This window comes from Aphelocoma coerulescens, assembly GCF_041296385.1.
Source record: "Aphelocoma coerulescens isolate FSJ_1873_10779 chromosome Z unlocalized genomic scaffold, UR_Acoe_1.0 ChrZ, whole genome shotgun sequence".
In the NCBI taxonomy this organism is placed as follows: Eukaryota; Metazoa; Chordata; class Aves; order Passeriformes; family Corvidae; genus Aphelocoma; species Aphelocoma coerulescens.
Genome location: NW_027184085.1, coordinates 9,744,914 through 9,756,201, shown reverse-complemented (window position 1 = coordinate 9,756,201; position 11,288 = coordinate 9,744,914). Strand labels below are relative to the sequence as shown.

Here is an 11,288-nt window from a genome sequence, read left to right as displayed (position 1 = left end):
CAGGATCTCCTTCGTGGGGAACCCTCATCTACAGCTTCTTCCTGAGGGGAAGTGGAAGGTTAGGCACTGATCTCTTCTCTGTGGAAACCACTGACAGGACCCGAGGAAATGGCCTGAACCTGTGTCAGAGGAGGTTTAGGTTGAACTGGGGTCCAGGACTCTGGAGGTTCAGGAAAAGGCTCTTCTTCAAGAGAGTGGTTGGGCACTGGAACAGGCTCCCCAGATTAGGGGTCACAGCCGCAAGCCTGCCGGAGTTCACGAAGCGTTTGGACAGCGCACGTGGTGTGATTCTTGTGGGGTCCTGCACAGAGCCCGGAGTTGGCGATCTGATCTGTCCCTTCCAACTCGGGATATTCTGTAACCGGTTCGCCTTGCGATGAGGTTTGTCCCTCCGCGGCCGCCCCCTTCCCGGCGCGCGCGCCCTTGGCCCCGCGCTTCCCTGTTGCTGTGGTGACGGCCGTCCCCGCCAATCGGCGGCGAGGGCGGGAAAGCGGGCTGGCGATGGCGGCAGCCATGAAGCGGCGGCGCGGGACAGAGCCGGGGCCGGAGCCGGAGCGGGACTGCCTGCGGGCCTGGGCCGCCCACAGCCGGGTGCTAGTCGGGCGATGGACGGTGCGGCACGTCCCCTTCCCTCCCCTTCCTTCCCCGAGCCGCGGGGCTGCCGCCGGTGCCGGTCCTCGGCCGGGCCGGCTGTAAGTGCGTCCCTTGCAGACGGCGCGGTGCGGCGGAGAGGCGCGGCAGGCGCGGCGGCAGCAGCGAGACGAGTTCGGGGAACTGCTCCGGCGCATCCGCGGTGAGTGGCGGCCGCCGTGCCCCGCCTTCACCCCCCGCTGCTGTCCCGGGCCTGAAGCGTGTGGGCGCGGAAGCACCGGGTCTCGAACACCTCTGTTTACCGGGGGGCAGCTCCGGTATCCCGGACCCGGAAACAAACCCGTGAAGGGGGCGGGGTGAAACGGTCTCCACTGCTCCGTGCTGAACGGGGCGTGCAAAGGAGTTAATCATAGAATCATCAGGCTTGAGAGGCACCTCTGAAGATCATCCACTCCAACCCCCCTGCCTAGGCAGGGCCACCTGGAGCGGTGACACAGGAACACACCCAGGTGGGGTTTGAATGCCTCCAGAGAGGGAGACTCCAGGGTTGGTGCCCTGTAACAACAGGGTACCAGAGACTCCCTGAGCAACTGTTCCAGTGCTCTGCCACCCTCAGCATAAAGAAGTTCTTCCTCAAGTTGAGGTGGAGCTTCTTGTGTTTTAGTTTATGGCCATTGCTTCTCGGAATGCAGCTCCAGTATCCCTTTGCTGGAAACAAGCCAGGGTGATATGATCCCTGTTGCCCTATGCTGACCTGGGCCAGCAAAAAGGTTACTGTCTAGCCCCAGCCTCCACCCTAACTTGCTGGGCAGAGCTTTGGGGTTTCTGTAAAAAGAGTGAGGCAGCCTTTGCCCTGGAAAGTCAGGGAAGAGGCTCCCTGATACAAGTGTGGTGCAGAGAAAGCCCCATATGAGGCAGCCTGATTTCCAGTTTTCTCAGCTTCTCAGTGCAAGAGAGACACGGAGCTCCTGGAGAGGGTCCAGCAGAAGGAAACAAGGATAATTAGAGGACTGGAGTATCTATCTTATGAGGAAAGGCTGAGTGAGCTGGGCATGTTCAGTCTGGAGCAGAGGTGACTGAGAGGGGACCTCATCGATGTCTGTCAGTGTTTGCAGGGAGAGGTCAGAGGATGGAGCAGGCTCTGCTCAGGGGTGCCCAGCAGTAGGACATGAGGCAACGGGCAGAAACTGAAGCATGGAAAGTTCCACCTGAACACAAAGAATAACTTTACCCTGTGGGTGACTGCGCATTGGAACAAATTTCCCAGAGAGACCGTGAAGTCTCCCTCTCTGGAGATACTCAAGAACCATTTGGATGCAGTCCTGTGCCATGTGCTCTAGGATGGCCCTGCTTGAGCAGGGAGGTTGGACAAGACGAGCCACTCTGGTCCCTTCCAGCCTTACCCATTCTGTGATCTTGTGATAAGGAGAGAGAGACACAGTGTGTGAAAGGGTGAATGTGTACTGGAACAGAGCAGGCTATTGATGGTCTTTTGAGAGAGCTGAAAGGCCTAAGTCCTGAAGGACTGCAGCATTTGGATAGCTGGGGAATAGATGTCTAAAGCAGTGTTGGCACCTGGAATGCTGAGACGTGCTGTCTGTCTGGGCACTGCAGTTCCCAAGTGGCTAAATCACACCACAATCCCTAAAACATTCTTGCCAAGCCACTTTTCTTGTCACCAAGCGAGGTATTGCCACCTGAGCATGGATGGCTGTTTATTCTTAGTTTATTCTCAAGTGTTTATTCTAAATTTCTTGTTGGGTTGGCTGTGCCCACAGGGCTGCCGGCTGCCCTCCCTGCCCTGCCTCTGGAACTCACTGTCCTCTACAACTCCCTGCTTTTCACTGTGGGAGCATCTGACTCTGCCATCAAAAGAGAAGCAGAGGGAATACACGAGGGACTCCTCAGGGGTAAGGATGTGGTTCTTTGTACAGCGAGTTGTTGGGATGAGGAGAGTGTTCTCTGTGCTCTGGAGATTCTTGGTGACTGGCTGGAGGTGCAGAAACTATGAGCAGACACTCCTGGCTCTGCCAGGAAAGGCCAGAGATGGGGGAGACTGTGAGCAGACACACCTGGCTCCACCTGGAAACTGTGGGCAGGCATGCCTGGCTCTGCTTGGAAGTGCTGGAGATGCAGGGAACTGTGAGGAAACATCCAGGCCCTGCCTGTAAGGGCTAGAGGTGGAGTGGCTTGTGGCCAGGGACAATGTGCAGCTGCCTGCCTGCTGCTGCCTGCAGGGATGGGCTGGAAGTTTCAAGGGAAACAAGGGTTTTTAAGTCTCTAGCAAAGTTTTAGTGACAGTATAAAATAAGTGTTTTCTTTAATAATGGTTTGCTGTCTTCAAAGGAAACTCACTGAAAGAAGCTGCAGTTCAGAGGTGGATCTGCAGTTTTGGCACATGCTTACCTGAGGGCAAATGACTTCACGAGGGCTCAGCAGAGCTGGAGTCTAGCTCTGAGTCTGCTGTGTGTTGTCTCCTGAGCGTGCTGCTGTCAGCTCCTCTCTTTCAGAGCTTGTTTTCCATTCTGCTGAGGCCAGGCCAGCCCTACAACCCCATTTCTACCATCACTACGAGGAACCCGTGCTTGCTTGAGGCTTTCTCTCCCTCTCTCAGCCAGGGTGTCTGTTATGGGGCCCCAACCCACTACCTCACATCTGCAGATCTTTTTGCTTGGGTTTTTTTTTTCAGTTCTGGAGGCTTGTGGGGCCTGCAGACAGGATCTTGGCACGGAGGAGCTGTGGCAAAAGGTACTGCAGGAGGTAACCGTGGAGGAGCTGCAGGCACCTCTGCACCGTCTGGGGGCTCTGCAAGCAGCCTGGTGGCTGGCAGCTGGCCGTCTGGGAAGTGTTGCTGGCCTCTTCCAGCTCCTGAGCACTGCTGAGGTAACTGGGCACAGGCAGATGCTGGCAGAGCTGGCATAAATACCATGTTTGTCATAAAACTCACTCTGCAAAATGTTGTTGTGGCACTTTGACACCTGAACCCATCAGTGCTGCCCAGTCAGCATGACTAATCCTCCCCCTGGCATTCCCAGCATAGCCTAATGGCCCTGAGAGCGTTAATGGATCCCAGAATATTCTGCCTGTTGGGGCCCTGGACCTCTGTGTTTGAGACAGGAGACTTGGGCGGGCTGGAAGAAGGCTGCAGATGGACTTGCAGAATCTGTAGGGAACAGCAGTGGGATGCAGAACCTTCCCTGCTGATTGTGAGGCTGCTGCTGGGTCCCATCCATCAGCACCTGTTGGATCTGCCATGCCAGGAGGCCCTGGAGGTGCACCCCCCTCTGAGGTGGGGAGGTGCTGCCCCAGGCCAGGCAGGAATCACTGCAGTAAGGGGGCTGTAGCTGAAGTGAGTAGATGGTAGGACATTGCTCCCCAGTGCAGGGAGTGGTATTGTGTGGTTTGGTGGGACGTGTTTCTCTGTGCCCTTGGACCAGTGTTTCCTGCTTCCCTTCAGCATTCCCTGCTCTCTCTCCTCTGTGCCTTCACAGGAGCCGGGAAGATCTCACTGCAGTGAGGGGCAGAACAAGCTCCTCTCCCTGATCAAGGCATGGCAGGTCCCTCCTGAGGGGGCCTCCCTGCCCCTTGTACAGAGTGCCAAGGACTTGAAGGAGATCCTCTGCACCACAGCAGCCTTCCTGCAAGGTTTGTGGGGGGCAGGTACTCATGCCAGCACAGTCTCCTGCTCTGTCCCAGGACCACTTTCCCTGCCCTTATCCTGGTTTCTCTTCCCAAGCAAACTGGCCCTTGGGGTTTTCTGGGCTGTTCCTTTGGAAGAGGGCCTGGGCTGAGTCTCTGAGTCTCAGCTTTTACATTCCATATTCAAAGAGCTTCCCTGCTTTTTCCCTAGCCCATCCTTTTTCTGCACTATCACAGAGCTCCTCTGCCTGTCTGTGACTTTAGGGAGGTATTTGGGCCCTGTTGTGAACCTTAAAGCAGAAGGCTGGCAGGGGATTTATGAAGATCTTCCTTTCTTCTGTCTGTCTTCCGGAACGTGCCTTGTTGCAAACACGTTTTTCCTGTCAGATTATGGTGCTGCAAGAGCCACGAAAAGCTGTTGTGAGGCTTTGTAGCCTGGTGTCACAGCAGGCAGTGGATCTCATCTGACCGCTGTGTCCCACCCTGCCTGTTTTCTCTCCTTTACTGTTTTGACAACCCCAGCAGCTCCAGGGACAGCCAGCGCTGCCTCATTGTGCTTGGGCTCATACAGGGCCTTCCTGCCAGGAGACAGGGCAGGAGCTCTGGCCCACAGAACTGGAGCCAAAATACTCTAGGGTTTGCACCAGCAGTTCCAGCAGGGAGGTAGCAGATGTGAGTGTGATGCTGGTATGTAAGAGCAGCCTCAGGGAAGCCTGAAGAGAAGATTGAAGGAAAAGCAAATAACCACTTGTGATAAATATTAATGAATTGATATCCCAAAGCATCCTGCTGGGAAGTGACCCAGATGTGCTGGAAAGATTCTGAGGTTCTCTGTGTGCTTCCCCATCTGCTACTGTCATTTTGGATGGATGTGGAGGTGAACCTGCCCAGCACATACCCCTGTCCTTGTTCTGGGCCAAAGCAGGCATCTTGGTTTCTGGACTTGGAAGCTGCTGTTATTTCTGCTGGACATTTCCATTGAGTGGCTTGTTCTTTTGCAAAACCATTAAAGCAAAGATGGCAGCTTGGCACTATCCTGCTGTGCATCGCTGCATTTGGAGGGGATCAGGCAGGTCCCTATAGCTCTGGGAAGAAAAGGCCACCACACTTGTTTGGGGCCAGATGGGACAGGAAGGTGAGCCACTGAGCCAAGATGCTGGGTCTGTCCTAGGGCTGCAGGAGCTGGAGGCTGGGAACTTCCCCACCGCCCTTTCCCTCCTTCAGGAAGCTGCAGGAGGATTCTGCTCCAAGAAGATCCTGGCCCAGATCTACACCTGCCTTGGCTGCTGCGCTCAGCGAATGGTAATGACAGCACAGAGGGGAAGGGCAGCTTAGAGCTGTGGGGTGAGCAGGCTCAGGCTGATGTCCACACTGCCTTTGCATGGCCCAAGGCCTCTGCAGGGAGGGAAGGCTTTGAGCAGAAGCTGCCCTTGTGGCCCCAGCTTCCTTGGACAGGCTGCAAAATCCATGCAAAGATTTTGGCTGAGTGCAAAGTGTCACTGCAGAGAGAGAAGCTCAAAAACCAGCCTGAGGAGGGCTGCCTTTGGCTGAAGTGCTGCCCTTGCTTAGTGGGGATCTCTTGGGGAAGCAGAGCAAGAATCTGGATCCCATCAAAGAGTAAAGAAATCAGCAAGATGTCTTCCCATCCACCTAGGGCAAGCCTCAGACAGCCCTTCAGCACCTGAAACGGGCCCTCCAGATAGATTTCCAGTGCCTTCCTGCCCTGTCCCACGCGGCAGCAGTGTACCACGAACTGGGAGAGACTGATGTGGAGCTGCAGGCCCTGACCCTACTCTACGAGGTTTGTCTGGTTCCTGTACTTCTGGGATGAGTTTTGCCCAGCAGAGCCTGCACAGAACTTCAAGCAGGCTTCTTCCTTCTGGGGGGCTGTTTCACCCTGGAAGGGGCCCCCAAAATAGCATGGTGCTGCCTTCAGCAAGTGGGCAGGAAGGAGCCCAGCAAGATCTGAAATTCCTGCTCAGCACCACATTGGGATGTGGCAAGACCTTGAGTCCTAGTTCATGTTCTTGGTGGCTTGGGAGGAGAGGTTATACTCTCAGGTCAGAAAGTATCAATCTCCTAATAAAATATGCAGTAGTAAAGAGGCCTTTAAGGGCAGATTTTGGCTGCAGTGAGGCAGTGTGCATTAGCTGTGTGAACCTGCCTGGGAGAGCAGGTCAGAGCAGTAGACCCTGAATTATCTCTTCAGCTGTTTGCAAACTGTCAGATACATACATAGCTATGGAGAGGGAACGCTCTCCTTACAAATGGTCTAACTAGGTCTGTGCTGCAATGGGACGTGGTGTTCCAGGCAGCTCAAAGCACCTTGAACTAAAAATGTGAGGTGATCTGGGTGACCTTGCAGATCTCCTGGTGCCACATGGAGATCAGAAGTCTGCCTGCCCCCGTGTGATCCTGATGGCTCTTCCTGGAAGCGGCTGTGAGAACAATGTAGCTGTGCTTGTGAAGTGCAGCACTTCTGCTTGCCCGGGTGCATCTCCAGATATCAGAAGTGACAAATGATTGCAGCTGCCCGAGACTTGACCAGTGTGGTATTGATCATATTTTCTGTTCCTGTTTCACAGGCTCTGGGAAAAAACCCTCCAGCAGCTGCTTCCTCTAGTCCCTATTTCCTAATGCAAACAGAGCTGCTTGTCCACACACCAGTACTCGCTTCTCTCCTTCGCCATCACCACCCCTCTGAAGTGAAGTACCTGCTGGCACAGCGGTGTCTCCAGGATGGGAGGTAACAGTGCCTCTGCTCTGCTTGCAACATGCCGCTTGTTTGGGCTCTGCAGTTTTCCTTGTTCTCCTGGAAATGGTCCAGTTCAGTACTGCTGTCATAGGTCTGCTCAGAGCATGGATATTGTGAACAGGGCGAGTGTGGTGCAGGGGGAGAGACTGCGGGCTGGCAGTCCAGGTTTCACCTGGCTGATGGCACTTCTGCTCCTTCCACCACATGTCCTGTTCCTGTTGCAGGGTGGCTGATGCAGTGGAACATTACCTGGATTTTCTGTCTCTCCTTCAGGGGGGGCTGCAGCAGCAGGTAGGTGTCCTGGTGAGGAGCTCCCTTGGTGACTTGGAGGATGAGGGTTGGAGGGATCCAAACCCAATCCCAAGGGCTAGGTCCAGGCATCAGCCCTGGACTCCAGACTTCAGTGTCTAGTTTGAGATGTGAAGGAAATGAGTTGGGGGCTGGCACCCCTGAACTGTGGCACGTCTGCCTTTGGATTCACACCAGAGAGCACTCACCACTGCTGTTGGGAGAGACAGCTTCCCCTTCCCTGTGGGATGTATCTGTCACCCTGATTTTGGATGTCCTTCACTTCCAGAGTAGGAATTTGTTGCCTTGACTCTGCTGAGTTATGAGCGCTTCACACCTTCTGCCTGCTCCACCAGGCTCCAGTTACTGTGGGAGTGGTCTTGAGCTTTGCTGGGCAGCAGCTCCAGGTTCCCAGTGTGCATGGAGTCATTCTGCTTGGCTGAGAACTCTGTAGTTCTGCAGCACTGACATCACTTTTGCTCCCCAGGTGCCCCTGGATGGTAGCTCAGCTGTGCCCAGGATCCCAGAGGTGTTTCTGGAAGCAGCATCTGCCTTGGGGCAAGCTGGGAGGCACCAGGATGCCATAACCGTGTGTGAGGAGGTCATCAGCCGGACGACTGACCTCATTCCACGGGTGTTACGAGTGGAGGCGAGGCTGGAGCAGCCGGAGTGCTCATCGCCAGGGGCAGAACCGGCGGGTGAACTCCTGTCCCAGAAGAAGGAGAGTCTGTGCTGCCTTGCCTGGAGAGCAGCTGGATGCTTGCACCAGGGCTGGGCATGGGCCAAGCTAGGCGAGAGCAAGGAGGCTGTAACACAGTTCAGCAGGTGATGAAGCCTTGCTGGGAGAAGGGCCCTCCCCAGCAGGCAGCAATGGGTGGCGGGGCCAGGGCAGGGCACGGCACTGGGACTGCCCTGACAACTTGACACTCCTGACAGCCCAGGAGCAGCTCCAAAGCTCCTCTTTCCTCCCACCCACAGGTGCCTCAATGACCTCCTGCGTCTCCAGCTTCATGGGTCTGGTGTCAAACCAACAGGTAGGACACTGCACAGGTGGGACCTGTGTGGGGCCGAGGCTGGGTCAGGGTCTGTGTGCTTGGCAGCAGCAGATACAGGAGCAACGTGGTGGGCCCAGCATCACTCTGGCAAGAGGCAGTTGTCCCAGGGTGCAAAGCTCTGGGCCGTGCTGAATTCTCTGAAGACACTGGCTGCATTGTTGGGAGCAGAGCTTGGCCTTGACTCTGCCTCCTTCTTCATTGTCTTGGTAGCAGTTAAATGGGCTGTGAACTGGAAAGTTTCTCCAATCCAGTTTTTGGGGAAAAGATATGTGCAGAGGGGCAGCCAAAGGCCAGGCTGCTGCTGAGGTCACTGTTCACCACAGCCATGTACCATTCTGGGCTCTTGACATTCTTCACTCTCCCCCTCTGCTGCCTCCCAACCTCTTCCTACCTGGCAGAGAGGCTGAGCTTTGCCATCTGTCTGCAGAGCTGGAAGATGAGCAGCCCAAGTAAATGTTTGGCCTATCCTGACTGCTAATCTGGCTCAGCCTGCTGGGACAAGTAGGATGCTATCTTCAGGTGTGTGTGTCTTCCTGTGACAGAGAATCTCCCAGCTGAAGTGGAGGTGCTCCAGAAGATCAGGTTGCTCTCTCTCATCGGGCGAGGAACACAGTTCTTGGAGCTGGGGAAGCACAAAGAAGCCCTGTTGGATTTCCAGCACGGTTTGCAGGTCTCACCAGGTAAGGGGCTCATTTTGATGAGGAACACAGGGGATTTCCCCAAGTTTGTCCTGGGCTGCTTTGCTGTCTTCAGCAGGAAGTTCTTACACTTTAGACCACATTTATTCAGGTGTCACAGACAACAGTAGGGCCACTAGCAAGGTTGCATACTACAGATGCTTCTGTGAGGCCTGGTTGGCTCAGTGCCCTGGAGAAACAGACCAAAACTATTGTCAGAGGAGTCTATCAGAACCCTGACAACAACCTGTGCTGTCAGACAGCTTGGAAATTTCCTTCCTCAACCCCAGCCTGGTACAGCCAACTCTGTCCCACACAGGTCTGCTTTTCCAGAACAGAGGAGCTGGAGTTGTGCTTCATCTCAGGAAGCAGCATGTCCATGCCTAGCAGTACAGAGGCCTTCGAGGGGAGCATTCATGTCTTGAGCTCAGCCAAGGCATGGCTAGTGCTGCTCACAGGGCTGCTCTCTCCTGTTCAGTGCTCTGCCTGTGCTGACATGCTGCAAAGGTGTGAGCTTCAGCAGGATCTGCCAGACCTGCTGGTCCCAGTCCTGACCATGGCTGCCTCCCTTTGAGGGTGCAGACGTGCCTGCAAGGAAACCCCCAGTCTGTGTCCAAGGAGAGGTGTGGCAGGCTGTGCTGCAGGGCTGATACCATCTGCCTTGGCTGCTAGCCCCGGGGTTAATTAGAGCCTGTGACACAGCCAGGGCAGCCTCCTCCCCATTATACCACCTCTCTTCACACTCATTGCCCATGTCTGGCTTCTAAGCTTCTTTTGTAATATCCTGCAACCCACAGCCATGCTGAGGACCTGCTCTTCCCCTGCTAAACGCTGATCCTTCTTCCTGGCTTGCAGGTGACCCAGCTGCTACCTCCTACCTGGTGCAGGCCTTGTGGAAGCTGAACCGAAAGCAGGAGGCAGCTGCTCAGTGGCAGAAGTTGTCCCAGAGCTCCCCTGAAGAGGATGGGCAGCAGCAAGGGCAGGGAAGGTGTGTAGAGGGATGGGTGGGATCTCACGTCCAGCAGTGCAAACTGTCTGTCAGGCTGTGAGGCCAGTTTAGGTGTCTGAGGAGCTTCCCCTGATGACTGCTCTGAAGGGCCACAGGCTGTAGCTCTGCTGGGCCTCCCTGGGGCACAGAAGAGCTGACATGGAGCCAGATGGGGAGGGCAGAGGCTGCAGGTAGAGCAGAGGGATCTGCAGAACAAATGTCTTAAGGCATGGCAAAGGAATGCTGCAGTCCTCACTGCTGCCATGTTCCCTTCTCTTTCAGGCCCCTCCCTTTGTATCTGGTTTCATGTCTGGAGCAGGCTATGTTCCCTCACAGTGAACCTCTTGCCAGAAGCATCCAGGATTACCTCGGAACAGCAGCCCAGGACACCTCAAGCTAACCTGGTCATGCCCCCCGTACCTGCTGAGGTCTCCCTGCACTTGGCTGGCACAAGGCCTTTAAGGACTCCTTCAAGACTTAGAATTACTCTATGATGAAGCTGGATTCCCAAAGGACTGAAAGAGAATAGATCTTCTTTTCTAATAGAAAACTCAGCTTTGGGTTTTTTCCATGCCCTTTTTCCAGAGCAAAATATTGCAGTCATGGCCTTGACTCTGCCTGGAGCTACTACATGGCTGTGCCCTGGATGTGTGAGAGATCAAGGGCAGAGATACCCTCATCCATCCATCCTTTGTGGCCGCTGCACGGCAGGGCTGGCTCTGCAACTCGGGCTCCAGGGAGCTGGTGGTCTGTCCTACCTGTGCTTTGTGTACTGTTTTTTTTTGCTCAGTTACTGTGGTTTGGAGCCCAGAGAAGTGGTTTTGTTTGAAGCATGCAGCTGTGAAGCCTGAATTTCACGATGCTGCACTAGCCAGAGACGACAGCAGGGTCCAGACCCGTGCCTGTGTGTCCCCTCTGTCCCTGAGGGTCTGTGCCAATGCCGTAGCTCCAGGCCCCTCGGTGACAGTGAGCAGGGAACTGAAGGAGCACGTGTCCCTGGTGTCTGGTGGAGCTATTTTTGGATGAAGAAGGTCCCCTGACCACATGACCTGAGCCTTTGGCAAGCCTTGCTTCCCACAAGTGGGAAGGGGTGTTTGAGGGCTGCAAGGCAAAGAAAGAGTGGGGGGAGAGGAAGGAGGGCACAACAGAGCTCGGGAGGAGTGCAAGGTAGGACCTGCTGCAGCCTCCTGTGAATGCTGGAGGGACAGAGCGGGGCTTTGCATGGGCTTTGTCCTGCATTTCCTTTAGGAAAACACGGGCATATCCTGGGCTGCATCCAGAGCCCCGTGGGCAGC

General features: G+C 55.2%; 1 protein-coding gene across 2 annotated transcripts; it reads left to right on the top strand.

Annotated features, from left to right (window-relative positions):
- Positions 1 to 501: 501 nt before the first annotated feature.
- On the top strand, positions 502 to 10,687 carry FANCG (FA complementation group G). 2 transcript variants are annotated; one of them, XM_069001390.1, is made up of 14 exons: positions 502 to 612; positions 712 to 793; positions 2,370 to 2,501; positions 3,281 to 3,474; positions 4,083 to 4,236; positions 5,402 to 5,532; positions 5,885 to 6,031; positions 6,816 to 6,976; positions 7,210 to 7,276; positions 7,761 to 8,098; positions 8,252 to 8,307; positions 8,871 to 9,008; positions 9,861 to 9,993; positions 10,276 to 10,687. In XM_069001390.1, the coding sequence occupies exons 1-14, from the start codon at positions 502 to 504 to the stop codon at positions 10,391 to 10,393; spliced, it is 1,962 nt and encodes a 653-aa protein (XP_068857491.1). In that variant the 3' UTR covers positions 10,394 to 10,687. The 2 variants fall into 2 exon arrangements, with proteins under 2 accessions (XP_068857491.1, XP_068857492.1); XM_069001391.1 differs by lacking the exons at positions 502 to 612; positions 712 to 793 and having other exon boundaries at positions 2,419 to 2,501; positions 2,938 to 3,474.
- The last annotated feature ends 601 nt before the right edge of the window (positions 10,688 to 11,288 follow it).